A 27,836-nucleotide genomic window follows, 5' to 3' on the forward strand; every position below is an offset into this window, starting at 1 on the left:
AAGGTGCCCTAAAGTATGGGTTTTGTTTAATTTTGATCGTGCATCCATGGAGTACTTGCCAGGTAGTGTGCTACACAGCATCGTGTCAAGGACCGTCAAGGAGCCGCCTGCCGCAATATTCCTGGGAGTCGAATCTTCACTGCAATGATTGCATATGTACATGAAATAAATACACACGGAATATATGTGTCTATACCATAGCGAACTCAGGCTTCTAACACATACATCATACACGGGTGCTACCCGTGCGCTCAGTCCATGACTCGCTCTTACAGCACCTTTCCGCTGACCTCCTGTTCAAGACGCACGAGGGCTTGCGTGTGCGAATGCTCCCACAAGGCCCCGGCTGCTACAGGGTCAATGGGCGGGAGGGGCCTTCGGGGATGGCCACCATAGCCGTACAATTTCTGGAGAAGGTATTTCGTTCCTGAAATCGACGCCTTTGCAATGGTAGCGTCTGCACGCCCAACGATTCCTTGCAACCGCTGTGCCTCGGGAAGGAAGGAAGGATCAACCATCGAGGCCTCGCTTAACTCAAAGAGTTTTACGATAGCATACTTAAAACAAACACAAATCAGGAAGAGAAACTCCATCCGAAACTGGGCACGTACAGGAGCAACGTTTGCAAGACCAGTAATGGCACCATGCCCATTTGAATACGCTGATGGTAAAAGGAAGTCGCTGAATCCACCGAGGACAACAAAAGGCGCATTTTTGTTTGTCCGGGGGTGAAGAGATGAAAACATGGGATCTGAGACCGTGGCTGCCACGCGGGTAAGCTTCCCTACATCTCCACAGCTAATCGACACGATCAATACACGTTTTGCATGTACGATAAATGGGGAACTTACGTGAGCTTGACACCGCAGATATTCGGGCACTCAATGGCAAGCTCAGTGATGAGGTCAGAGTCTAAATTGATACCTCCACTGGCACCAGGGTCTGGTATAACGATCAGGTACTTGTCCTCAAACATTTTCAAAAAAAGACACGCACAATTGTAGATCATTACCGGTATAGGGCTCTTGGAGCTAACTTCTTGGAAGAAAGCTTTCAGTGCCTTCTTGTCGCCAGCAAGCGCACCAGCAAAGTAACCACTGGTGATAGCGATGGCATAGTCTGCACCAGCTGCAGCGGCTTCATTTGCTAGTTCTATGGACTCGCGAGTGCTGCCGGCGCCGATGCCGGCTATGATCGGAACGTTTAATAGTCCCGCATGGTCAAGTGCTTTCCTTGCAGTCTTGATCAATGCCACCCGCTCTCCACGGGATAAATGGATGGCTTCGCCCATCGAGCCGGCCAACAGCGGTCCCACTCCGGCAGTCGCGACACGAACGACATGGTTCTCAAAAGAGGGGATGTCTAAATGACTGATCAGTACTGCTCTGCGACTACGAGATACTATTGAGATATGCAGTGGGAGAGACTGACCGAGATCTTCGGACTCAGGAAGGAAGAACGATGGAATTGGCGCATAGATGCCAGGTTTCAAAGGGCGAACCGTTGAAGCATGTGTACCGTTACCGTTGAAACTCATGATGAAGGAGATATCCGTGAAGGAGACACAATGACTTAGATTTCATAGGCTGCGGTATATAAGGACCCTGGACTTCATGATGGGGGCGATTCTCGTGTGCCCGGGTTATGCGGCCCGAAGCCGGATGACGCGGTCCCTTACGGGCCGTTGCTGGCGTTTTTCAAGGTGCCCATTAGGCCATAACGCCTTGTAAAGAACATCAATAACTGCAATAGAAAAAAACTATCGATGAGTCAATGTGATTGGTAACAGCCGCTGGCAGGCGACGGGGAGGTTATCGCTTACCCACTCATTATTCTTCTAGAGCATTATCGCCACCCATTGGCCGCATTCAACTCTCCACCGTTATATGAAAACCTGCGTGTTATGGAGTTCAATTGAGTTGATATACTTCTAGTGTCATGTCGGCGAGAGAATTTCATAGCAAATTTGGTAAAGGTGTCAGTCGAGACAACTTTGGGAGATAGTTCGCAGATTTTCGCCGGCAATTATGGCCTCATGCACGCCTACGATAAACCAATTCACTTTGGCAAATTAGCTTCACGCGCGACAGAAGCATCCAGACGTGCTTTGCCCCAGGAAATTTCGCAGGTTTACCAATGGACGCCAGCACTCATGAAAGTCACCTGGCCTCACCTGTGAATCCAACAATTTGAGTGATCTCACATGTGACTGTATCTGATCCGTTCCACTGCCAAGAGCCTGCAAAGCACCTGCGAGTAAAAATAAGGGTCAGAAGGTACCCATCAGTTCGCAAGCATGGAATTTACTGTTCCTGAGTTAAATGAAACAACGAAGACCATACTGATAGATTCATACGTCAAGAAAATCATGCATCAAGGCGAAGGTGCCAAATCCGTACCTCATTTCACGGAAGCGCCTTAACAGCGCTGCGAACAACGATAAACACTTCTCCCATTGAAATTAGCAAAGCTATGACGCTGTGCATCAAGATACGAACATGAGGTTCTTCAAAATTCCTGATCAAACTTTGAGTAGCGTGAGGGTGATAAGAACCACACACTAAGCATCGTACTGAGGCACTCAAGCTACTCATTCGGATTGGAACGGCCACGCTCGCATGCCGCCCGGACCGTCCCTAGGCCTTCGTCATACTACGAAGGAACAACTATCTTCCTTCGATTGGTCTGGCTGGGAGACTAGGCCATCGTCAAGTGCATAATGCTATAAATGTACGATAAGCTGTCTGCCCGTCAGATATGACGTCAAAATTTGCAGGGACAAAACCACCCAATCAAACGCAACCTAATACAGAGAATGATAGGAAGACAACAAGGGGCGTACTGTAATGTCAGGAAGTTTTTTGGGGCTTCGGACCTTCAATGATTTCCAGGCGATCGATGACTTCCCGCTCCCATTGCGTCCAGCCGTCTTCGCCTACATCGCCCTCGGATTCAGAAGCCCGCGAAAATACGTCCCAAGGAACACATCCTTTGTCTTCGGAATCGGCAATTGGTTCTAGCGCAAAAAGGCCTTGTCGAGAACGAGTTAAAGTTACAACATGGGCAGCTGATCCGACAGCATGACCGAGATCATGCACGATCGAGCGTACGTATGTCCCACCAGACACCTTCATACTGAGTACGAACGCCGTCGGAGACTCGCCATCCACCGAAGGCTCTAGGTCATCTTTGATGATAGGGTTTTCTTCGACTCCTTCTAAAGCCTTTTCCATTGCTTTTTTTTCATCAGAAGTGAATGCCTTTTCTGGCCAACGGAATTGGTGATCACTTCCTTTCCATTCGAGAATGTCTAAGGAATGTATCGTGACCTTCCTCTTCTCGATAGGCCGAGGTAGGGGTATGCCTTTCCGAGCATACTCGTACAGCGGTCTTCCTTCCATCTTGAGCGCGGAGAAACTGACAAGGATGATATGAAATCAGGCAGGTGCAGGGAAATCAACATATTTACATTGGGGGCGCTTGGTGTATCTCCCCTCTGAATTTATTTAATGCGGACTCCACGGCTTCTCTAGTGACATGTCTCCAGGGTGCAACACGCACTCGGCTACCTTCACTATCGTAGGTATCAGTTTCGCATCCCAAAAGCGCCGTCGTGCGGTATTCCTGATGAATCTCGGTGAACCCTTGAACTCAGATTCATTGATGCATGGATGGAGTACCTTTACACAATCCAAAAATTCGTTGAGACGCTTGGTCCCTTTTCCGATACCTACGACTGGATGAGAGGGTCACAGGGATGAGATGACTCCAGGATCTACGGCAACGGGACGCGATCATACCCAGAACGCCATCAGCAAGAGGATCAAGCGTCCCTCCTTGTCCTATCTTCACTATCTCGCGTGCGCGTTTCCCCCTAGTAGGAATTTTACCTTTACCGCGTTTCTCCAATTTATCTGCTTCCACAAACAAACGCGAGTTGCCGACTAATTGTTTGAGATCGTTGATGACAGACATCGATGTCGGTCCGGATGGCTTTATGATAGCGAAAAGCCCAGACACGGGCAGCTGTGGCAACGTAACTTTTGGCATCCTTCGGCACGGTCTGCGTGTAGTCTGGTGCAATTGACTCAGTGTGCAAGAATCCCCGAGGAAATCTTATTCTCTTTGTGGCACTTTGTTTGTACTAGTTGTACACACTAGCTCAGCCCAGCCTTAGATCTGACAAACTTTAAAAAAGCGAGTCTCGATCGATCAATGGCTGTGTCGAGGAAGCGAATTGGGGTTTACTAAAAGTTGCACCACCACCAAGCCGTCAAAGCGGCCCGCAAAATGCACTTAATTTCAGGGATTGCGCAATGCATGCCAAGAACTCTGTACAATAATGGTTAGTGGGAGATGCAACATGACAAGTAGTATCTAGGCCTATCAATCAAGTCAAGGGTGCTAGTCAAACGCACGATATACAGCACAGCACGGCGCGGCGTATCCATACACGCTAGATATTCCCGCTCACCCAAGATCCCCCACAGATGCACCTCGCCGCCCACATCCTTTCCCAAGACTTCCATCTCGGAGATGAATGTCCCCCAACCATCACCTCACCTCCGACCTGCGAGCGTCCACCGCACCTCAGGCAAAACAGCCCAGGATTTTGCGTCAGAAGCCTTCCTTTGGTCACCACGTCCATCCCCGGATCGTCTCCCACTGGACGATCCGACGCTGACAGATTCGCAAACCCGTCGACAAGATCAGATGACTTGATGAACAAACGAGGCCTGTCTATCGCGGATGATGTAGTGAGCGATCGGATGGTCTTCTTCAATTGCCCATGCTGCGCGGGCACAGGATGTCCCTCGGCGAATGAAGCCATGACTTCTTCCACTAAATGAGTTTAAGCTTTCAACGACGAATACATACACAAAGAATTGAGATACGCACCTGGAATTGCACTTGCTTCCGGGATCGCAGTGCTGAGAATGTCTTCGAGGACTTTTAGGTCCAAGCCTGATGAACTGATGAGGTCCAGCATGGTATCCCTCGCGAACTGCGAGTTCTCCCGTTTTGCCGTCATCGAGGCTAAATATCGGTGAAAAGAGCTGACGTGAAAAACTACGGCCCTAAGATTTGTGAGAGCAAGCGGATGGACTAGATGGAGAAGTATCGGCGCGTCCAATGACACTGAATGAGGCGATTGGTCTGTGGCTTGTTGAAAGGGGGATGTGAGCCAATTTCGTAGAAATGGGTTATCGTCCATAGGTTCCTCCTTCGGCATCACTTCGTTGGGGTTCAGGCTCGTGTTTGGGGTTGGGTCGGCCAGGTCAGCCAGAAAGACGCATTCTTTCATGAGATCCTCCAAGAAAGCAACCACCCAAGTTGACAGGCTGATTAACTGCCAGACGGGCTCTTTTGAAAGAATGAAAGTGACTACGTTAAGTGTTTGTTTTAACGATCATGAATCCGCAACAAACTCACCGAGGTCATATTCCTCTGACTCTTGGCAGTCTTCAAAAGCGGCGAAACAAGCAGAGACAGAACACACATTGAGAGCGTTTCGCGAGAGCATCAAATATCTCTCTTTCTCATCTTCATTCTGCGTTTGACGTGCCCTCGCTCTGTTGCACATCAGCATACATGCATTGGAAAATATGGAAATTCGTCACCTGTAGATCTCAACAGCAACTCCCATCACGTCGACCATCGTAAACGAGTTCGCGGTGCCAAGACGGGCATTCACTTCATAGGAGGTCAACGTACCAAATAGCGTATCGTGCAGCATCGTGGCTGGAGTACTTGGTAGAGACAGAATGTGAGAGATATCTGCTGTCGATCTTCGAGATTGAAGTGCAATGGTCAGAGCTTGGGCGAGCGGCAACTGATGCAGGGTGTCTAAGGTGCGTAAGTATCGACGCAGGTGGGTGGTAACGTTACCGACCTTTCGATCCTGAAGTAATCCGTGCCCTTGGAAGTGTGTAGATGGAGGTCTGCAACATCGAAACTGCACAGGCGAGTAATTTGTTAGGCGATGTGAATATGCTCAGAGGACCTGTCCCGGGAAAGTAAATCATTGCTCTGCAAGCGTAAAGATGGACTCACAATCGCCGCTCATTCTGTTAACAGGTGCAAGAATGCTTGGATGATCGTAGTCTGTATCATCGGAGAGGTCAGGTCTGCTAACAGTTAGGACAAGAGCATTGTAAGTGAAATTGACGGCTTACAGTTGCAAGGCAAAGAGATTGCCCACAGGGAACTCTTTTGGTTTGGCTGCGCCTCGCGGCAACGAACCCCCTGGATTGGTTATTGCAACAATTACAGTTATCTTTCTCGTTGCAATCGACAAAGAGCCAGGGGCAGCAACTGTAAGGATGCGAGGAGAGAAAGACCGATCTCCGACAAGCCGAGCAGCCTATCCGCAGTTCGATCAAAAATTGGCTCACGATGAGGTAGGCATACTCACCCAAGGAATTTTTCCATTTGGAGGAACGACCTTGACTATTGAATATGCAACTATGCGAGACTTTGGCAGCGATGCGTCTTTTCAATCAATCGATTATTGAGTAAAAATGAGTGCTCAACAATGTGACTGTGAATCAACCTACATTCCTCGAAATCCAAGAATGATGCGACTAGATATGTTGTAGGTAGTTCTAGTTGACCACGTTGGGGTTGCTTGTCCTTCGTTGGCGATGTTTTGGGCGAAGTGGAAGTATCTGGTTTGGACGCAGGTACCGAGACGAACATGAAGTTTGTCAGGCAAGGCCCGGGATGGTGAATGGGTGAGAGAGGTGCGGCGATGATGACTACATGAAGATATTAGAAATCTGCATTTCTATATTTTGGAGGACGTACACATGTGCATGCCGTCGAAACGGAGTTTCACCTCACAAAGCTCGATCATTTGCTCCTCTTCATAAGAATTCCAATCCAACAATGGTGGGCGCTCATCCAGTTGATTATCCACAGGCATATCAAGAGAAAGTCCGAGATCATGCGAGCTGTCCGATGCTGCTGCTCTTAAGGTATCTGATAACGGATAGCGTCGGGATCGCATGGCAACCATAAACACAGACTCTGCAAGACGCGTACGATCTAAGACGCGTACGATTTCAGATGAATGCGACTAGTGGCCAAAGGTACAGGCTCACCGTGGAAAATGAAACTTAAGGAAGCTGCACTGCAGAGCCTGGAAGTCTTGGGTCCACGGGGAGGATCATGAGCAACTTGGCTCGCATTTTCAGCAGTATAGCACGGCTGCACGAGGGAACAGGTCAAAGATTTTACACCTGAGGCATAAGTCCGCAGGAAGTAGACATTTAGTTGATGAGCCTGAGTTACTGTGAGTAGGGTTGGGTTATAGATAGGAGTCAGAGGTCCGGATTGAGTCAAGCGAGTGGTAGAACCATCCGGGCATGTAACCCACTAGCACGAGGTTTAACGATTTGAATATGAAAAAAAAAATAGATGATGTCACCTCGCGTTCAGCGCCGACGAACACAGCGCTGACTATACCAGCGCCTCGTTCGCAAGCCCAGTAGTCTCTGATATTCCACTTGTCGATACTGTATCCACGCTGCCACAGACATCCGACGCCGTCACGGTCGCGGCCTGGAAAGTATGCGAATAACCAATGGTCATTGGATGAAACTGTGATGACATTTGGAGGTTCATAAGCAGCAGGATTGTTCAATATTTGATCCGGAGATACGATGATAAATTGCTTTGAGGAAGAGAACAATCTTCCGAGTATTAAGGGCTGAGAAGGGTGTGGAGTGAATATGGTTGATGCATTGGACCACGCGACGGGTCTTGAAGCATAGGCGAATTAGATAAAAAGTTTTGAGTAAATTTATTGGAAGTGACCTTTTGAGATGATCTGCTAGGGGATTAAAATCCCACCAGTGTGAGTGCCAATTTTGTGCATCAGCTTGCTTTGCCTTTCCCTTGGAAGGAGAGTTTCGGGCGTCAGGGTACATTTCTCCTTGAAGAGAACATGCGTTCACGGAACAAATAAATGACAACGGGACTTAAGGACTTAGATCTCCGTATTAAACCGTCTCTATCTCCCTATCGATCACCATGCTCAGCGTACATTCCACCTCAGTAGAGCTGGAGGGTGTACCTACGGAAATTATGGTACAAGGATTTGCAGATCGTATCCTCGTACTTGTTACGCAAATGGGCAAAGTTGGCAACTTGGTGCACTTTTAGCAATTGTACTTGATTAATCAACTACTAACGAAGGATGTAAAAAGATTCAAGCATCTATTCCATCGACGATACCACTATTGTCGGCTCACGATGAGGAATCAAATTCTACTGGACTCCCTGCGCCCCCCGCAGCCATTCAACTTACACCGCTACTTGGTGGGGCTTCCTCTGAACATTTGCAGACGTTGCATTCGTTATATGCAGCACAAATTGCCACTATTATCTGGGTTGAAGAAGCGAAGAAGATGGTTGTAGACCGAAAAAGTGTTGTAGTTGGAATCGCGCTTCGTAGGGAAGGTGACGCTGATGAAAGAAAGACATTCCATGGGGTTATGAATCATCTTTACCGCCTCCTAGTCTAATGGTACATTCCATTTTTAGAATACACTAGGGTTAGGGTTAGGACTACCAAAGATCAAAAAAAGGACGGCCTGCCCAGCCAGAGTGGCCGTGGCAGGACTGGAAAATATTGAGACGGTGCATGAGCCGGAGCCCATACAAACCGTAGTTACCCTCTGTATGGACAGGGTCGCCGTGCTATGAAGGGTCCCCACGGCCCACAAACCCAGGTACTTGAAGGAGCCTATGCCATCAAGGTAAGTATGAGTTGTTACACTGTCAACACCCCGTTTATATACACCACAATCGCGCGCACGGACCATCAGCTACACGCATTCCATTTATGGAAATCGGGCAAGAGGCTAAAACTTATTGCAAGCCAAGCTGCAATTTGTTCTGCTGGCGCTGCAACATGTCCCGAATATTTCGTCGGTCCATCAGTTCCTTCAAAAGAGCTCCTCAACCGTTCCCAATTGCCGAGGATAGTGCACAGTTTGCTACTCACTTAAATAATGTTTTCCCCTCCCTCCATTTTCCTCCCGAGCTTGCACAACGTATCCTCACCCATGGAAGTCACAAGGCAGCTGTTCACGGTCATAATGGACGGCTCAGCTTCGTAGGAAAGACTTTGGTCATCCGTCATATATATATATCAAGTACTTAATTGTTTTTTACAGGACGTCGCGTGCTCGAGTCTTATTATCTCCTCTTCCTGCATTCCGTCGCGCGGAACCAAAATCAGCACGACTATGAATATCTCTCTTCTCGTGCTCTAAACACCTACCTTCTGGGCGAACACGTCGCACCTCGGTGGTCCTTGGGTCGTATTCTGCGATGGGCTCCTACTGTCTCTCAAGATGTTTTACTGGCCCACAAAAATGTCAAAAAATCTTCTGCAAAAATAAAACAGTCCGCAGATGCTGAACTAGAAAATGCACTAACGGGAAATCCTGGTATCGTCAGAAGTGTGGGTCTTTACAAAGTCATGGGAGACACGGTGCAGTCCGTGATGGGTGGTGTCTATCATCAATTTGTACGTCCCTTCACGCTGTATCACAAACCTGAAGTGTTGCGATCATCGCTCACGCATCCATTTTGTAGGGTGGTTCTGTGGCTCATCGCTTGTTTCATACTCGTATTCTCCCCCATATTCTGTTGCCAGACAAGGCTGAGGGTGTTCCCGTGGAATTCCATCACCAGGCACTGGCAATTTGTGAACGCATGGGTGGCGTGGACGGGAACTTGTTAGTTCAGGAACCTCCCTCAAACCGTGCTCTTTCGGAGTTTGAGATCGAGGCTGTAGAGACAGTCCAGCCAAAAAGAGTTGCGTGAGTGTGTTCTCGATAGACCTTCTTCATTGTCTGATTATCTCTCTGCAGGGCTGCTAGCGCATGAGTGTACATGACTCTCACCATCTATCATGTTTATTTTATGGATCGCATTAATTGCAACATCATTTTAGCAGTCTTGCTGGCGTGTCACTTGAGAGCAACATTATGACAGTGCCGTCTATGAGACGATCAACTTTACTGATGCGTAGTCGTAACGCCAAGGACAGACCCATTTGATTGGTGGCGAGCCATTCAGACACCACTATGTGCGTGGACGAGCAGATCGCTAATAGATCAGTATTTGTTTCCTACTGCAGTGAAAATACGTTCAATAGCATGGTCGCTCCTCCCAACGCCGGCGCTTTCAGTGTTATGCGTCATCATCATGGTTCTGGGAGAAGTCCGGAGATGAAAGCACATCAAAATCAACCCTGTTCTACACATCCGGTTGATATCCTGGCACCTCTGCAGCTCCTTCAGAAAAGGTCACCGTGATCATCGCCTTCATAAACGCTCGTCATATTCCTTTCATTATGCACACACTATCCACCTGAAAGCACATGCGTCTGGAGGTGTCTTGAATTCTGCAACTAGACATCTTCTCTAGTCGGCTCGTCTTTCATCTTTTGCTATCCTCTATAATGCGTCCTGCCTCGCCATGCCAGGCGCTCTCTATACTGCTGGTACTCCTGTGCAGCATCGGTTGGCCAGTTGATTTCCTATGGTTCGACAAAAATACATTCGAAAGGGACTCATTGATGCAACCGAGGAATATGCAACATGAACACGTTTATTTTGTACTGCAGTCTTCACTAGCTATATGGATGAAGGAAGAAAAATATTCGTGTACCAGTACTATGTAGTTGAACAACTTTTGCGTAAATGAAAGTACACCCTCCGCCACCCTCCGCCCTAGTTTCTCTAGCCTAAACCAACCCTCTATATCATTCTTTTTAATAAATCCGCCGCCCAAATTCCTACATGCACTTGCGCGTGCTATAGGCTCAAGTCGGTGTCCTGTGTTTTAACCCGTACTCGAATCGAATAGTAAGAAATCATTGCGATTGTAATTATCAGATAAAAGAAACGAAGCCCTGGGCAACTCACATTCACTGGCATTGCACCAACAAGTTGATGACCCCGATGTCTTGCCAGTGGATGAAAGTTGCAGACAACTTGTACGATTGGCACAGCCACTCTGGCCGCACGGAAAGAAACTCAGACTTGGGATGACTAATCATTTTGCGTCGAGCATGCCAACACCCGTGTTGTTGTCACGGTAAGTACAACCCTTGCAGTTTGAAAAGCTTGCGCTTATAACAACTAGTGGACTTGACCCGGTGTTAGGCATTTTCACAGGTTGCTTTGCCTATTACCTCCACGAAACGCATCCTCGCACCGCACCCCCGCCAGACAAACGACTTGCGGCACTCGTGCAGTGGAAATGGGCAAAATGGAAGCGTGAGCGGGAGGAAAAGTTGAATGCGCTTGAGAGAGAGGCGGAACCATCTTCCAGAGTAGTCGGTTGATTCCGGCTCAGTTAAGGTGTATGGCTGGGATGTATGCAGTAATAGCAGTTGGTATGTAGCGATCAATTCTTAGTATTCTTTCAGCTCAGTTCTTTGCGTAGCGGTGGATGCTATCCGCTACAGTCGAAACACGAGCTGCATGTGCTACAATGGAGCTAAAGTCTAGAGATCGTAATAGGCTTCATCAATGCCATGATATGGCCGTGCCCCATCAGTCCTGCGGTCGCTACTCGATCGTCTCGCCGCTTTAGTAGGGGACGCGAATCACTACTCAGTATACGAAACATTCAATACCTATTGGGAATGATCACTAGGGATGAGACACAGATATGATGGTTGTCACGGTAGCCGACTCTGACCAAACTCGAAGATCAGTTTCTGTGCCGGGTTTGCAACTGGCCACCGCGATTGCCACGAGCAACAGTGGAAGCACAACCCCTGCCTCTGAACTGGTTGGTGCCCGTGCGGGAGCAAGTATGTGGCGCAGGGCTGGTCAAGTACCTGCATATTAGACTTTTCATGCTCTTACTATCTTGAAAATAACATACACACGACAAACGTTGATTTTTTTTTGGCAAACAACGTCCGTTGATATGCATCCGCCCATCGAAAACAATACAGAAAAAGACCAAAGCTAATCAAACTGTGGCGAACGGCGTTGCTACGATAATAGGGACAAGGTAACAGGTCCCTGAGTGCTAACGTGATAATCGGTTTTGCAGATGCAGTGCAAGTTGTGCAACAAATGCCATACTGCCTCGAGAGTCTAGGCTTGCCTGTTATGTCACATAAAATTTAAATGATGGTAGGACCCTGTAGGACCTTTCTTCATTTTACTATTTCGCTACATACTGATCGTCAACTGCTATTCGCAATGAGGAAAGGCAACTCATCGAGGAATTCGACTCAAGAAACTAGTACATCTAGCGAAGCAACAGCTCGTGGAAGCTCGGTACGTGGCTTATGAGGATAACTTACTAGTTCACTCCAATCCCAACACTGACATCGACGCATCCTTCGTCTAGCACCGACCCCGTGGCAGAGTCGGTCGGTTTCTGCAGAAGGTTAAGGACGGTGCAAACAAGTTAAGGGTCTCGGTGAGTCCACGAACATGCGTAATGAGTGTCCTAGAATACGACCAAGATTGCAACAAGCGCTCGAAGGATTCCCGTAGCCATAGCCCTGCTCCCCCGAATGTGCTGCTTCAATGTGCTCCACTAACCCCGAATATCAACGAGGTAGGTTTCTCAAACTTGTTCTTCAGTCTCTGTGCTCTCTAAATTTTGGTGGTCGTGCAGGTTCAGGCTGATACCCAATCGGCACTTCTGGATGCACAACAGGCTGCACAACGCATACATACACTGTCGGGACCTGCGATAATTGTGGCGTCTGTTGACCAAGACACACAAGCGGATCTCGATGCTGCTGACGGTTTCCAGGACACGTATCTCAAACCTCTCAGGATATTCGACGATGCTATCGGGAAGATCACGGATGTATGGGCCTTCCTCATGATCGGGACCGAACTAATCTAGCTCCACAGGTACATCCATGTACAGAGATGGCACTGGGCGTATTGTCTTGTGCAGCCAAAGTATGTTTTCTTTTTCTCTCTTCCTATCTTCCACTGCTCAGCAAATATTTGTGCAGATTATTCTCACTCAAGCGGATCGTGACGCAGTGGTACTCGGACTTGTCAAAAAGTTGCGTCAAGTTTACATGTTCATCGCACAAGATCAGATGCTCGGCCAAATCTCGTCAATGCACATTACCCTTGGACAGATCTCTCAGCAAACTCTTGAATGTGCTCAATTCATCAAAAATTATTCGGAGACCAAATTTTTTTGTGAGTCATAACAAGCTGCTGCGCTTTGCATTGTCTCAAGCTTATATCGTTATCGCAGGGATGAGACTCGGAAAGAACGTCATCTCGGAAACGAACGATACGATTCAACAGTACAGCAACGTGTTGGATATGCTCATGCAAAACTTCCGGGACCAAGTCACTCGCGACGTAGCCATACACGTCCACCGTACGGGTAAGCGTTCGAACGTCCTTATGACTTGACATATATTCATACCTTGTCAGGAGAAATACTAGATCTCAGTGGCATGACTTACGCAGCGGGTGCGGGACTAGATACCAGGAAACAATGCCTGCAAGGAACGCGCACGGAAATCCTTTCCCAGATTACGGAATGGGTCAACAGCACTGAGGACAACGTTCCACGCGTGCTGTGGCTATCTGGTCCTGCAGGCAAGGGCAAATCGGCCATCGGCCACACCATTGCTAAGTGGTTCAACGACGTGGGAGGGCTTGGTTCGTGTTACTCTTTTGACCGCCAGCGAGAAGCAGATCGTCGCCATGAAAAGATCTTTTCTACGATCGCACGCGACCTGGCTGACCGTGATGTGGAGATGAGGCGAGCATTAGCAGATGCAGTTCAGACCGCGAATTCGCTCAAGAATACAGCAGATATCACCCAGCAGTGGCAGAAGTTTCTTATCGAACCACTGAAGAAGTCATCTGGGTCAACTATGGGACCCATCTTGATCATGATCGACGCACTGGACGAGAGCGGTGGAGTGGAGACACGAAGAGACCTCCTCCGTATTCTAGCTGGCAAACATCAAAACCCCACTGTTCCCAAAATCACGGACCTCCCAGACAACTTCCGCTTCATCGTCACCTCTCGGCCGCTTGGTGACATCAAAGACGAGTTTCGTGGTGTTCAGCATATTCGACAGATGTCGATGGATGATATTCCAACAGCAGTCGCAGAGCGCGACATCCATGCTTACGTATCCAAGGAGTTGGAAGGGCTGGATTTCCAGGACAGAGAGTTCGCAGTGCTCGCTGAGAAAGCTGATGGACTTTTCGAGTGGGCGCGTCTCGCCTGCGGATACGTCAAAGAACCTCATGTGGGGCTATCTCCAATTGATTGCTACGACGCCGTGGTGTCACGCGATCCTGCTAAGAAAAACATGCTGTTGCACAGCATGTATGACCTCATTTTAACAGATATCTTACCCAGTGGTACATCTACCCATGTCCAGCATTCGCAGAAATCGCGTTCGACGGCTCTAGCGAGATTCCGCTCAGTGATGGGACAAATACTAGGCACGGCTGAACCCCTTCCTTTAGCTTCCCTGAACGCCATGAGGCGCCATTTTCCAATGCGAGAGGACAACTTCGATGTGGAGCTTGTGGTAAAAGGCATGGGCTCCCTCCTCAGTGGCACCACCAGCCCAGATTCCCCAATCCGACCCCTTCACACATCCTTCCGTGATTTCTTGACGGACAAATCATTCAGCGGAGAGTTTTTCATTGACCTGTCAAAGGCGCAACACGACCTTGCATTCGCGTCACTTCGAGTGATGGAACACGATCTCCGCTTCAATATCTGTAATTTGAAGTCGTCGTATCTGCCTAATTGCGAAGATCCCAGGCTGCAAGAACGAGTTCAAAAATGCATTCTTCCACATTTGTCATATTCCTGTCGATTTTGGACGTCGCACGTACGAGCCACCGCCTTCGACAAGGAGCTCGCGACAGAAGTGAAATTGTTGTTCGACCACGAACGGCTGTTTTTCTGGCTCGAGTTACTCGCCCTGATCAATGCGCTCAGCGGTGCAGTTGCTGCCCTCTCATTCATTCCCCTGTGGCTGAAGGTGAGTACATTGCTACTGAGTCCCAGATAAAACGCTAATGCGCAACCACAGGGCCATCCCAGATTCAAAGACATCTCGTTGACTGCAATGGACACACAGAGGTTCATTCAAGTCTTTGGCGGCATCATTTTATACAGCACGCCACATCTGTATGTGTCAGCACTCCCATTCTCGCCTGCCAACTCTCCACTATCGAAAAAGTTTTCTGAATGGTTTCCGAATACCCTTCGTGTAGCATTTGGACGTGATATGAACTGGCCGGCTGTTCAGACCGTGCTCAGGGGGCATACTGATTCAGTTACCTCGGTCTCGTTCTCGCCGGATGGTACTCGCATCGTCACTGGTTCTTGGGATAACACTGTTTGGCTGTGGGATGCAGGGACGGGGCGGCCAGTAGGTGAGCCCTTACGAGGGCACACTTCTTCAGTTACCTCGGTCTCGTTCTCGCCGAACGGCACTCGCATCGTCACTGGTTCTTGGGATAAGACTGTTCGGTTGTGGGACGCAGGGACGGGACAGCCAATCGGTGAGCCCTTGCGGGGGCACACTTCTTCCGTTACCTCGGTCTTGTTCTCGCCGAACGGCACTCGCATCGTCTCTGGTTCGGAGGATAAGACTGTTCGGCTGTGGGATGCAGGGACGGGACAGCCAGTCGGTGAGCCCTTGCGGGGGCACACTGATTATGTCAACTCAATCTCGTTCTCGCTGGACGGCACTCGTATCGTCACCGGTTCTTTGGATAAGACCGTTCGGCTGTGGGATCCAAGGACGGGACAGCCAGTCGGTGAGCCCTTGCGGGGGCACACTGATTATGTCAACTCGGTCTCGTTCTCCCCGAACGGCACTCGCATCGTCACTGGTTCAAGGGATAAGACTGTTCGGTTGTGGGATGCAAGGACGGGACAGCCAGTCGGTAAGCCCTTGCGGGGGCACACTGATTGTGTCAAATCGGTCTCGTTCTCGCCGGACGGCGCTCGCATCGTCACTGGTTCAAACGATAAGACCGTTCGGCTGTGGGATGCATGGACGGGACAGCCAGTTGGTGAGCCCTTGCGGGGGCACACTCATCATGTCAACTCGGTGTCGTTCTCGCCGGACGGCACTCGCATCGTCACCGGCTCCTACGATAAGACTATTCGGCTGTGGGATGCCCAGCGAGTCGGTGAGCCCTTGCGTGGGCATACTGATTCAGTTACCTCGGTCTCGTTCTCGCCGGACGGCACTCGCATCGTCACTGGTTCAAGGGATAAGACTGTTCGGCTGTGGGATGCAAGGACGGGACAGCCAGTCGGTGAGCCCTTGCGGGGGCACACTGATTATGTCAACTCGGTCTCGTTCTCGCCGGACGGCACTCGCATCGTCACTGGTTCGGATGATAAGACCGTTCGGCTGTGGGATGCATGGACGGGACAGCCAGTCGGTGAGCCCTTGCAGGGACACATTAATTCAGTCACCTCGGTCTCGTTCTCGCCGGACAACACTCATATCGTCACTGGTTCAAGGGATAAGACTGTTCGGCTGTGGGATGCAGGGACGGGACAGCCAGTTGGTGAGCCCTTGCGGGGGCACACTGATTGTGTCAACTCGGTCTCGTTCTCGCCGGACGGCACTCGCATCGTCACCGGCTCCTACGATAAGACTATTCGGCTGTGGGATGCTCAGCGAGTCGGTGAGCCCTTGCGGGGGCACACTGATTACGTCAACTCGGTCTCGTTCTCGCCCGACGGCACTCGCATCGTCACCGGTTCAAGGGATAAGACCGTTCGGCTGTGGAATGCAAGGACGGGACAACCAGTCGGTGGGCCCTTGCGAGGGCACACTGATTATGTCAACTCGGTCTCGTTCTCCCTGGACGGCACTCGCATCGTCACTGGTTCGGACGATAAGACTATTCGGCTGTGGGATGCATGGACGGGACAGCCAATCGGTGAGCCCTTGCGGGGGCACACTCATTATGTCAACTCGGTATCGTTCTCGCCGGACGGCACTTGCGTCATCACTGGTTCGAACGATAAGACTGTTCGGCTGTGGGATGCAGTGACGAGGCAGACATCGCAACAGTGCGCCGTGTCAGATCCTTCGGCATTCTCAGATGAACATCGCACGATCGAGGCCACCACTACCATCAAATCGAACACTCGGAACAATCACTTCATTTCCTTCTCGTCCAACTTCATCCATGCGCTCTGCAACACCTCTGAGCTAACGGAGGAAGCATCCCATGATGACGACCACAGTTCTACCCCCTTTTTCCTGAATAGTGACAGTGGATGGGTGGTGGGGCCCAAACATCGGCTCTTATTCTGGGTACCACCTGCTTCTCGAAACCCATTTTATAACCCTGCAACTGCATTAGTGATACCCAGAGGATGTCCTGAGCTTGATTTGAGTCGCATGGCACATGGACAACACTGGCAAAAGTGCCGAGAGGAGTGAGTCTCTTCAAAACCCTTTCCGTGCCCCGCACTTAATAAAATCAACACTTACAGATCTTAATCCTGTAATGATTGCATTCCATCAATTTGATTTTTTTGGAGATTTCACATATAACTTGGATGTAACGTTTACGGTGGATCATACTTTGTATTCTATATGATTCATACCCAGCATCCCGTCAGAGTTCATGGTTGTCCGAGCGAACGACTTATTGAAGCGCGTGACTCTCATGCCAATGCATGATGTTCGTGCTGATTTGTGAGAGCACGTAACGACGGACAAGATATACATACCGATATCAGAGATGCGTTTGCGCGTGCGCCGTGGATTGTGTTGAAGTGCACAGTATCGGTGCTTCCTCATAGCGGACTGTCACGGTGAAGCTGAACAGAGGGACATCGTTGTTGCGGTCATCTGTGGCCGTTCATATCCCCGTTGCACCGAGCACGCTAAAAATCTGAGACAATAGGGCAGGAGGAAATATGTAGTTCATTGTGTACACTCAGTACAGTACAACGTGTAATCAACGAAAGCGGTGAGAACGAGAGCACCGTGAAAACGAACCGTGTAAGGATGATGCGAGCAGTGAGACATGCATAAACAGCTGGAGGGGGGGATTCAAAAGCACCGGGCAAGAGCAAGCGAATGGGGGGTGAAATTGAGGCAATGGAAAGAGCAGGAGAGATTCCGGCACAATAGATGACATTGATTTGAGAGGGTAAGATTGGACACAGGTGCACCAGGATGTCACAGCGGGCGTCCTCGTCAAGGAGCTCTTCGATAGTCGGTTTCTGGAGACTCAAGAGGAAGAGTCTAAGGACTACAATTAAGTTCCATGAATCTGCATTGAACTCGCGATAAATGAGTGACAATGTGAATCTTTGCATATGAGACTAGGAGAAGTAGGCTGCGACCCACGAAGCTGTCGAGAGGGCGTTCATAATGCAGTTACTATGCGTGTCTTCAACGCACACAGGCCAGGAATCCTTAGTCGCAAATCGTAGTTATTAGTGGGTGCATATTGACTATTTCCGTGGCACACTTTATCCTCTCCAATGTAAAAAATAGGAGGACATGATGCATGACGTAGCGGTGCAGGGTGAGGGCGGTCGTATACGTATACGTAGTTGGAGGGGAGAATATGGGGGCCTTGATGACTGCGAGGCTTGACCGTCGTATACTACTTGGAGGTTAGTTTTTGAAACTGCGAATCTGTAGCCTTACGTACAAAGATTATGTAACACTAACGAACTCGCTGGCGATCAACGATCAACACTCTTTATTTAATGTGAGCTATTCGCCTTCGATGCGTCTACTTTCATGGAACGTGAACTTGCTCAGTGCTTCATGTAGATCCTCGGTATAAACACGACAGCCCCCAATGCATTCATTGCTGGGAGCCTGCATCCCGATGAAGGGCTGCTGACCCAGAAGACCGCTCCTATGCCAATCGTTCAATTGTAAGAGCGCGTGATTCCGAGTGGGACAACGCGCTGCAAGACGCAGTCAAGGTCAGGCGCTCTGCCTATTATGAAACTGTTGACGACAGATTGACTCGGATTTGTCACATAGTCAATTGCTATCCAACCCTCGTTATTGGGTTACATTTCCAAGGGCATCGTCCTCTGCGGCAACCAGCAGCTCTACGATGCAATGGGAGCTTTTGATCTCACTTTCGTATTTTCGAATCGTGATCCGATTACTATCGCCTTTTTACTATTGATCAAGGTATTCCCGTACCATTTTCGTAGCCAGTCTTTCATGATAAGACTTTGGTGAATATTTTCCAGGCTGTTGCACTTTTCAATGCCAGTCGCCATGATGAGGCAATGCGAGGAATTCAAGAACTCGCCACCGCTTATCAACGCTCAGATACACTTCCGTGCAGCGTTGTCGATGTAAGCCTCAGTTCAAATTTCATGAGTCTTCTCACTCTCGAATGCACTCGTCAGTCGTATTTACGCGTGCAGCTGGCAATAATTGCTTTCGATGATGGGCGGTACAGCGAAGCAGCCGATCTACTTAGCGATGACATTCCCAGTATCATCGATTTATCCTCTCGCGGAGCACTTTCCGAACCTAGATTGAAAATATTCATGGTGGTGCATCACTACGACGCTGCAGAGGCCACTTCCGCTGATTGGTGATGTATTGGACAGCTCTTCGACTGGGACTTGGATTCGTTATGGCAAACCGTCAACCAAAGACGGTGCGAAACATTCTTCCGCGCAGATCGAGTGTTCGAAGCTGTCGAATCTCATCGGTATATGATGTGTCGCACGATTGAATAGGTTGCGAATCCCAGTTTCCTCGAATGGTCTACCGGTGAATACGCGAGGGTCTTGGATGATTTGAACATCGAGACTGATTCTGGTGTCGACTGGCCTTCAAGCAGGACTGCACTGCGCGCTGTGTCGCAAAAGGAGATGCTGCTGCCGCCATAAACAATTACGAGACGGCTATTGCACTGCAATCGCGCTGGATTCTTCATGCCACACCCCTTTTGCACACCGCAGTAAGGCAAAGTTTGCGCAAAACTTGTATGCAGAGGTCCTTCATGACGCGGAGAAGGTGATATCCATCATTTTTCCTAGCCACCTTGCTGACCGTCGTACCGATTTCACAGGTCGTGGAACTCGACCCTTCGTCTTGTGTCGGTTACGAACTGAAGCATGAAGCGCTTCAAGGTGCGCAACGCTATGGTGAAGCAGTCCAGGCCTTCAAAATCACGCTCTCCAAGTTGGATGATTCTCAAGACCCGCAGATACGATGTAAGCCCGAAAAACTCGCCTGTTAATTCAAAGGTCACATTTTTTGCAGAGCTGCGTCAACAGTATGTCAGTCCATCAGACGTAGAAGACGCTTTTCGAACAGTCATTCACGCACAACTTGAGAATGCCCACTTCGTCTAATCAACACTTCTACCGGGTGTTTGTGCGATCGACAGACACAGATTCATACCTTCATCACGAGCAACGAGTATCAGGAGCTTTTGTATTCACTAATGACGCGTGCGCACCTGCAAACGGGGCCCATCAAACAAGCAGTGGAGATGTACGTCCGTTGGGTCATGTTATCGCGTAGGTGGGAAAGTAAGGAGCCGCTGCTGCACGACATCCAGGACAAGGCCGTGTACGGTTTGGATCCGGTCGGAACTTTAGTGAAGTTGCAGATGTTCTGCAAAACCGCTCGTGATGCGGGGTATTGTTGGGCATGAAGCAATACCTGCTGCATCGACCAGAACAACAATGTCGAACTCCAAGAATCACTGAACTCCATGTTCGTCTGGTGTCACCTCTCAGCACTTACCATCGTCTACCTATCGGATGTTCCACCTTCGTCGAAGTCTGGCGCACTCGCAAAGAGCACTTGGAACACACGAGGATGGACTGTCCAGGAATTCCTCGCTCCTAACATCGTTCTCTTCTACCAAGCAGATTGGACTCTGTATCCCGACAATCGCTCAAGCAACCACAAGGAATCAGTCGCTATCGTGCAGGAGTTGGAACGTTCAACAGGCATAAACAAACAGGCGCTCACAGCCTTCCGCCCGGGGATGAGAGGGACCCGAGAGAAACTTCAATGGGCGTCGAGCCGTATCACCACGTTGCAGGAAGACATTGCATACTCATTGTTTGGCGTTTGCGCGTCCACCTCCCTGTAATATACGATGAGAAGAGACAGAACGCGCTCGGACGACTCTTGCAGGAGATCATAGCTCATTCAGGCGACATCTCTGCCCTTGACTGGGTCTGAAAATCATCCAAGTTCAACAGCTGTCTCCCAGCTGACATTACCCCGTATAAATCTCCGCCGTGCATGTTGCCATCTCTATCGGAAGACGAAATGCAGACGTCGGTCACTACAAAATATTGTAGCTGCAGGAGTCAGTTTCGAAACTGTATACCATCCTCGACAACCTCAGCGCTCCTCATTTCGCTACTTCCAGATTACAACTTCCGTGCATCGCATTTCCCGTGATAGAAGTCAGACGGAGCCGTGATCAAGACCAGGAGTCACGTTCCACATATGATGTCAAGGCAGACGGTCTTCGAGACCTGGTAATCACTACCCAAGACAAACTGATTCAATTCCCGCGAGCAAGGCCCGATCGGCAGACATTTCTGCTAATTCGCCCATGGAATCGTCAGGACCTCGGACTCCCTGACTTTGCAGACGATACGCAGAGCGTGGACGAGTCTGTGCTCGAGTCTCCGTTGGCCGATTCGTTCGGCGAATGTCCTGGAGAGAATGAGCCCGTTGATATGCTAAGGTTGATCGTTCGCCTTGGACAACCTTTTGGCGCAATTTTCCTAGCACAGCAGCGTGGTGGAGAATACAAGAGAATCGTGTCTGATCACAATATCATGGCGCAGGTCAAGGACATGGCTTCTGTTCATGACATGATGGACATCAGGACGCTAGAGATATTATGATTGCATAGATTTCGGAGAAAGGGTGTCTCTGACGTGTTCTCATTGATTGCATGGAACGTATGCCTATAAACTTACAACAGGAAATTGCGTCCATGTGCGGAATAAAATTTACCCTACGTAACTAGGCAAACGCATCGAAAATGCAGGAACAAGTGCTGCAGTACTAGCTATATATATGATAGTGCTTTCTGTACTTGTGTAGGATATTCGCTTTATGTGAAAAATAGTGCACAGAAGTATCAGCACTGGGCTCCACCACTCACTGATCTGGATGAGTGGAGATCCGGAAACAGGTCGTTCATGGACCCAAATCCAACGAGATCCGATAAACGTGACTATGTCCGACAACGAGACTATACTTAGTAGAGACCGCACGGTCGCAATGAATGTGATCGAACTTTCAAGTAGAGTTGCCGCTTCGGGTCGCGGCGGAACGCTTGGCGAGAGAAAGTTTCAAAGCACTAAAAATTCGCGTGCACTACACCCAACTTGAAGCTTCTCTTGCTGCTTCGTTCGACCCTCCACAAACCTCTCCAGTTTAGTTAGATTCTCTTATCGAATATGTCAGAAGCTGCACTCGAACGTCAGATTCGTCCCATCTATGGTTGGCCATCGTTAACGCGTATGCAAGTCGGAACTGACCTGTGATAGATGCTCTGGACCATGGATCAAACAAGTCTGCTATTAATGCATGCAATAAAGTGCTCAAAAAGTATACTAATAATACTCTTGTTAAAGTATGTGCCCTAGTATCCCTCTGGAGGCGGTTTAACATTTCATCCATGTAGGCCCTGAAAGCACTTGCATTGACGCGTTCGCAGAAAGTAGAGGAAGCGTTAGTTCTATGCGACGAGATCCTTGCTGCCGCTGTCACGGATGATTCCACACTATCCGTGATGACGCATGTCCTCAAGGGCCTTGCCAGAAGTACATGATGGTCCCTAGCTCCTGCTTGCCTGTATTGAACTCATCTTGTAACAACAGATTCCGACATGGTAGCCATGTTTGATAACGCGTTTAAGCAACAACCTCACAGCGAGGAACTCGGCGCACAAACGTTCTTCGCTCATGTGCGAACTGGCAACTGGAAATCTTGCCAACAGGTGAGTCTTTCCAACTGTTCCTTCTCCTGTACACAAGTCGAATCGTGTTGTCCCTAAGGTCGCAACCCGAATGCACAAGCAGTTCCAGGGGGACCGATACGTATACTGGGCCGTGACAGGCGCAATTCTCCAGGTTTGTGCATCGCATTGTGTTGCAAATAACTCGTTCTAATTGTGGGGAGGTAGGCGAATGACCTTGGCACTCCTCCAAATATTCGCACATTGCTCTACAAATTGGCTCACCGTCATGTCACATCATGTCCGACACCATCATATATGGCCGTGGACCGCTTCCACTTGCATCTGGTCATCCTGCAGGAGCTTCAACTGTGGGATGAAGCAAACACCTTGCTGGAAAGTGATATCGGGAAGTCGATCTGTTCGGCCAGTCTTGTGTGTAATGAGACTCGCAGGGAAATCTGGCGCAAACGCGGTCTATACAAGGACGAGGGGGATCGGGCTCAAGAGAAGATCAAAAACAAGTGAGCGGGCATAATGTGTTACTTTTGATGTAATCTAATGTGCACTTCAGTGACCGGAATTGGCTGGAGTTCGTTTCAGTGATCGATGCCGCTTTTGCTTCAGTGCAAGGGTCCGATATCAGCGAAGAGGGGAAGTCAGAGTGCTCAGAGAACATTGCGAAAACACGCGATTTCTTGACCGAAATCGCCAAGGCAGATGGTTCAAATAACCGTTCTGCCTCCTTGGCACTTTTGGAGCTCGAGAAAAACGCGTTTTCCCACGGAATATCCTCTGGTATGATCCTTGCTTTGAGAACTTAAACACTGATTTTGGACTTTGACAGATGAGAGCACTCTGGTTGACTCGATGGAGAACTACTTCTCCCAGTTTGGCGATAAGGCGTGTTGTTTCGAAGATTTGCGGCCTTGTGTAGACCTTGGCGCCGACGCGAAATCGCGGTGGATAAGCTTCCTTGCATCTCGAGAATCCTCCTTTGTGCGTACTGTTTTTCCATCTGGGCTTTCCTGTGTCCTAAGCTCGTTTGGTAATGTAGGCTACTACGGGGGATCTGCAACGGGTGATAAATGTTCGGAAGTTACAACGAATCAGTCTTACGGCTTCAGAACTATCCACAGACAAAGAATTGTGTTTGGCATCCACCTATATCGAAGAGTACATGGCGGGACTAGAGTTGGGTTCCAGCTTGCCTGTAACCGAACTTCAGCCGGCCGATGATCTCGCGATCCTTGTCGGTCATGCATTTGTCAGCCTGTGGACAATGACCAAGGACGAGAGCTATCTGTACAATGCCGCCGTTGTGCTGGAGTTCGCTTTGACGAAGAGTCGTATGTCGTTCCAGATTCGGTTGCTACTTGTACGCATATACCGTCTACTTGGTATGTGTTCCTACGGGTGTTCCAAGGTCTTATACCGACGAGTAACTTACAGGAGCCTCATCATTGGCTCTGGACCACTACCGTGCCATCAATATAAAACAAGTCCAAAATGACACTCTTTCCCACTTTCTTCTCACACGGGCATTGACCTTCTCCCTTTCTGCAACTGGAGACCTGACATACCCTTCAGAATGCATAGAATCAAGCCAGATTTATGTCAGTAATTCCCAAGATGTAAGTACCCTTCTTGTATATCAGCCTCTCTCTCATTTTTCATAGACCCCGGATTTCATCATTCGTGCATTCACATCAGAGAAGTACAGTCAGGTCAGATTTTGATACTCTTGTGCTTTCAGGATAGTTACCCTCCACAGATACCAGAATTTGTCTCTTTTGACGACAAGTTGGAGAACTCCCTCCAACGTGACGTCGTTAAGCTTGAGCACGTTCGCATGCGGATGACACATGAACCTATCAATTCTGATTTGATTGACATGGAACTGATAGAACTGAAATTTGTCTTTGATCGTTGTAAGCCTTGGCCTTCAGTGTCATACATGTACGTTTTTGACTCCTGTTCTCAGTCCACCATGACAACCGGGACTTTGGCATGCTGCCCAATTATCAACCAGCATGTCAGCCTTCGCTGAACGACCAGACCCTGATGTTTGGCAGCTCGACTGGAGTATGCTATTCATCTGTGTTGATATTTGCATTTATTGACCTTCTCAATAGCAAGGATGGCTGTGGTATTTCATCAAAATCTACATACGTGCTTTGCAGCATGCTAGTGATCTGGATGATATTGTCGAGGAGAAGCTACTGATTGGTGACCGGCCAAAGAAGAGCCCAGAACCAGAAGTCCAACTTCCTCTCAGGGAACGTCTAGCTATCCGAAAACCTGAAGAAGCAGCAGAGGTAGGATATTTTGGTCGAGTCATGATTCACGTTAACAACTCATTAGTTGACGGCTGATGAATTGCAACTTATGGAATGGGCCACTGCTGTCAGTGACTGGCTCGAGCCCTACCATGACTACACTCGCCCGCCTCCTGCGGTGGTTCTTGCTGAGGCCAACAAGCAGAATGAGCTCAGGACCGGGCTTCCGCTCAGGGGTGTTGACCTCAAAGCCCTAAATGGTGACGCCAACGCCAATGGTCATGCAAAGAAAGACGAAGAAGCTCCTCCTGTGAAGGAACCGCCTCAATTGGTGGCACAGTTCTTCGAGCGTACGTTCAGTTTTCCTAGGCTGGCTCACTGCTCACTCTTTTCACAGATATGCACGCTCGCTTCGTGCAGTTACAACAGAGCCAGAGCCTCCCCTCGGACCTACTGCATGTAGCAACACTCACCCAAGAAGTACACTTTCACTCGAGTTCTAGTCTACGCTTTGTTCACTTTAAGTCTAGGCTTTCCTTCTCTTTGCGGTGGAATCCCATCGCTTCAAGACCGCATCTGTTGTCAAGATTTACAAATTGGGGGCAGTAAGTGGAATGATAGGCTTTAATGAAAGACGTGTCTTAACCCATCTCCTCACATTTCAGCTCGTGCAATCCCTCAAGGATATTCGCTCCAAGGCCTGCACGGTACTCAAGACAATGTCGAATGACCTTTTGAAGATAGGCGAGGTGGCCGGGTCTGCTGAACGACGGAAGATCTTCGTTGAGTCTTGTAAACCCATCGCCGATTTCCCGAAGGTAGGCGTGCGCTTTCGATCATCAGATCATGCCTTGACATCATTCGTTAGCTGCATCATGATTTTGTGCTCAATATTGCAAAGAACGTCGGCGAGTCGCGCAAGAAAGTACTTGAGGGCGTTGGTAAAGGAATGGTCAAGATTTGCACCAATTATGGCCAGTGAACCGGCCCTCCACTTTCGATACTGACATTGCATATATTACTTTACACCTACTCCCCACTCACTACTCATGCTACTGCCACACTACGTACTTAGGTTTGTCGGATGTAATTGTGACATTGAATTATGTCATGCAATACGCGTGACTTGTGACTCTACGCGTTTCTATCGTGTCTTGCTCACTGCGCCATCACGATAAATTCACTCACTAAAGGAACGTCAACGAGATGAGTCAATGTGAGCAGTCATACTATCTCTGAAAATCCTACTAATTAGGCTGGGAAGTCAACGACTACTACGGAAACAGTGGTGCTGGAGGTGGAGGTGGAGGTGGTGGATTCATGACTGGTGGATCGCCATATGGAAGCGCAAGCGGTAGCCCGGGAGGAGCTAGTCGAGTACGCTGCATATAACCATTCTAATTCTCTCCTAAACTGAGTGCAATATAGAGAACCGAGATAGCCCACTCCTTACGACCTCTGACTGTACTTCAGCTCCTAAATGCAACCCAAGCGCATTCGGACGCGGAGTGGATGCTGGATGATACAGAACTCGGCCAGGTAATTTTTACATCCATTTTCGCGTAGCTAGTTGGACGAACTGCGAATTTGCAGGTCACCGTCGTCGGCCACGTCGTTTCAATACAGAGCCAAGCCACCAACAACTTATACTGGCTCGACGATGGCACGGGTCGCATCGAAGCCCGACATTGGATTGACTCCTCAATAGAAGAGAGTGGAACGGGGTCGAGTGCCATCACGTAAATTTCCTCCTTCGCAGGCCGCAGTGAAACTAATGCGAGGACAGTGAGGGATCATACGTACGTGTATCTGGCACGTTGAAAATGTTTGGCAGCAAGCGATACGTAAATGCGACTCATATACGGCCAGTCAAGTCGCCTCATGAGATATACTTCCACCTTTTGGAAGCGATGACGGTCACACTAATATGGGCGAAAGGAGCGGTACGTTACACCAAATTACGATATTACTGATCTGATCCTCGTGAGCAGCCCCCTCGTGCTGGACAAAATCCAAAAACAATTCCACAGGCCCAGGCTACCGGACCCCCGGCAGCCGGAGGCTCTGCATACGCAGTTCAGTCACATTCCCCGGCTACGAACAACAGCCAATATTCCCATTTGCCGAAGTTGGAATATACGATCATAACGTTCATGCTGAACCAACCTTCTAATGAGGAAGGCGTGCACGTTGGTTCTATTGCGCGTGCTGTCGGAGGTAATGCTGTCACAATCAGGTATGTCTCACAAGGCATGCTCGGCTCCGCCAGTCTGACGCAATCCCCAGTAATGCTTTAGATAAACTCATGGACGACGGCCTCGTCTTTACTACTATTGACGATTCGCACTTCAAGGTTGCTGATTGATGGACCTACCATGGTCGTGTACTTCTGACAATGAAAGTTGCTTGCGAGTACTTAGGTAGTGTTGAAACTGCCGAGACTCTTGTTCGATTCCTTGAATCCTGATTGATGTAGTCGTTCGTTTTTTTCTTCTGCAAGACAAGTATCAGTAGTTACCTCAAAATGGAAGGATGGTAAACATTGTTACACAAGGGTCTTCAAACTTCGAACTTCGAACTTCAAGCC

The 27,836-nt window shown here is 49.1% G+C and overlaps 9 protein-coding genes across 9 annotated transcripts; 6 read left to right on the top strand and 3 right to left on the bottom strand.

Annotated features, from left to right (window-relative positions):
• Positions 1–216: 216 nt before the first annotated feature.
• On the bottom strand, positions 217–1,734 carry DFJ58DRAFT_14591 (uncharacterized protein). Its single transcript, XM_041378874.1, has 5 exons — positions 1,432–1,734; positions 997–1,362; positions 852–942; positions 612–798; positions 217–557 (listed from the first exon to the last, which is right to left on the bottom strand). Exons 1-5 carry the CDS (start codon positions 1,535–1,537, stop codon positions 270–272), a joined length of 1,038 nt encoding a protein of 345 aa, XP_041251480.1. The 5' UTR covers positions 1,538–1,734; the 3' UTR covers positions 217–269.
• Positions 1,735–2,849: 1,115 nt separating this feature from the next.
• Positions 2,850–4,050, bottom strand: DFJ58DRAFT_649172 (pseudouridine synthase; the record flags this gene model as incomplete). The annotated part of the gene is made up of 4 exons (XM_041381514.1): positions 2,850–3,417; positions 3,470–3,624; positions 3,681–3,736; positions 3,801–4,050. 4 exons carry the CDS (start codon positions 4,048–4,050, stop codon positions 2,850–2,852), a joined length of 1,029 nt encoding a protein of 342 aa, XP_041251481.1.
• A 274-nt stretch (positions 4,051–4,324) lies between these two features.
• On the bottom strand, positions 4,325–8,118 carry DFJ58DRAFT_753646 (uncharacterized protein). The gene is made up of 14 exons (XM_041387933.1): positions 8,082–8,118; positions 7,819–8,022; positions 7,430–7,763; positions 7,104–7,377; positions 6,808–7,047; positions 6,558–6,758; positions 6,416–6,492; positions 6,177–6,364; positions 6,055–6,128; positions 5,894–6,004; positions 5,622–5,847; positions 5,434–5,573; positions 4,900–5,364; positions 4,325–4,842 (listed from the first exon to the last, which is right to left on the bottom strand). The coding sequence occupies exons 2-14, from the start codon at positions 7,929–7,931 to the stop codon at positions 4,457–4,459; spliced, it is 2,829 nt and encodes a 942-aa protein (XP_041251482.1). The 5' UTR covers positions 7,932–8,022; positions 8,082–8,118; the 3' UTR covers positions 4,325–4,456.
• On the top strand, positions 8,008–8,755 carry DFJ58DRAFT_753647 (uncharacterized protein). Its single transcript, XM_041387934.1, has 2 exons — positions 8,008–8,154; positions 8,211–8,755. The coding sequence occupies exons 1-2, from the start codon at positions 8,035–8,037 to the stop codon at positions 8,526–8,528; spliced, it is 438 nt and encodes a 145-aa protein (XP_041251483.1). The 5' UTR covers positions 8,008–8,034; the 3' UTR covers positions 8,529–8,755.
• Positions 8,756–8,805: 50 nt separating this feature from the next.
• DFJ58DRAFT_753649 (uncharacterized protein) lies at positions 8,806–9,969 on the top strand. The gene is made up of 4 exons (XM_041387935.1): positions 8,806–9,123; positions 9,181–9,538; positions 9,607–9,833; positions 9,885–9,969. The coding sequence occupies exons 1-4, from the start codon at positions 8,849–8,851 to the stop codon at positions 9,898–9,900; spliced, it is 876 nt and encodes a 291-aa protein (XP_041251484.1). The 5' UTR covers positions 8,806–8,848; the 3' UTR covers positions 9,901–9,969.
• Positions 9,970–11,085: 1,116 nt separating this feature from the next.
• DFJ58DRAFT_753652 (uncharacterized protein) lies at positions 11,086–11,488 on the top strand. The gene is made up of 2 exons (XM_041387936.1): positions 11,086–11,115; positions 11,164–11,488. The coding sequence occupies exons 1-2, from the start codon at positions 11,090–11,092 to the stop codon at positions 11,363–11,365; spliced, it is 228 nt and encodes a 75-aa protein (XP_041251485.1). The 5' UTR covers positions 11,086–11,089; the 3' UTR covers positions 11,366–11,488.
• Positions 11,489–12,108: 620 nt separating this feature from the next.
• DFJ58DRAFT_740600 (uncharacterized protein) lies at positions 12,109–12,603 on the top strand (the record flags this gene model as incomplete). The annotated part of the gene is made up of 3 exons (XM_041387093.1): positions 12,109–12,317; positions 12,391–12,462; positions 12,520–12,603. Coding segments are annotated over exons 1-3 (309 nt in total), but the record flags the coding sequence as incomplete, so codon positions are not given.
• Positions 12,604–22,307: 9,704 nt separating this feature from the next.
• Positions 22,308–26,394, top strand: DFJ58DRAFT_753697 (N-acetyltransferase B complex non catalytic subunit-domain-containing protein). The gene is made up of 19 exons (XM_041387937.1): positions 22,308–22,513; positions 22,561–22,646; positions 22,698–22,836; positions 22,894–23,012; positions 23,071–23,145; positions 23,199–23,494; positions 23,545–23,768; positions 23,818–23,969; positions 24,028–24,370; positions 24,423–24,604; positions 24,650–24,697; positions 24,745–24,901; positions 24,955–25,055; positions 25,106–25,288; positions 25,335–25,599; positions 25,647–25,729; positions 25,780–25,854; positions 25,915–26,067; positions 26,118–26,394. Exons 1-19 carry the CDS (start codon positions 22,471–22,473, stop codon positions 26,229–26,231), a joined length of 2,838 nt encoding a protein of 945 aa, XP_041251487.1. The 5' UTR covers positions 22,308–22,470; the 3' UTR covers positions 26,232–26,394.
• A 1-nt stretch (position 26,395) lies between these two features.
• Positions 26,396–27,797, top strand: DFJ58DRAFT_693853 (replication protein A subunit RPA32). The gene is made up of 7 exons (XM_041383423.1): positions 26,396–26,465; positions 26,514–26,626; positions 26,678–26,788; positions 26,843–26,988; positions 27,036–27,192; positions 27,241–27,485; positions 27,536–27,797. The coding sequence occupies exons 1-7, from the start codon at positions 26,456–26,458 to the stop codon at positions 27,612–27,614; spliced, it is 861 nt and encodes a 286-aa protein (XP_041251488.1). The 5' UTR covers positions 26,396–26,455; the 3' UTR covers positions 27,615–27,797.
• Positions 27,798–27,836: the final 39 nt, after the last annotated feature.

The sequence above is a fragment of the Suillus subalutaceus genome (genome assembly GCF_016647625.1).
Source record: "Suillus subalutaceus strain FC151 chromosome Unknown DFJ58scaffold_1, whole genome shotgun sequence".
NCBI lineage: Eukaryota > Fungi > Basidiomycota > Agaricomycetes > Boletales > Suillaceae > Suillus > Suillus subalutaceus.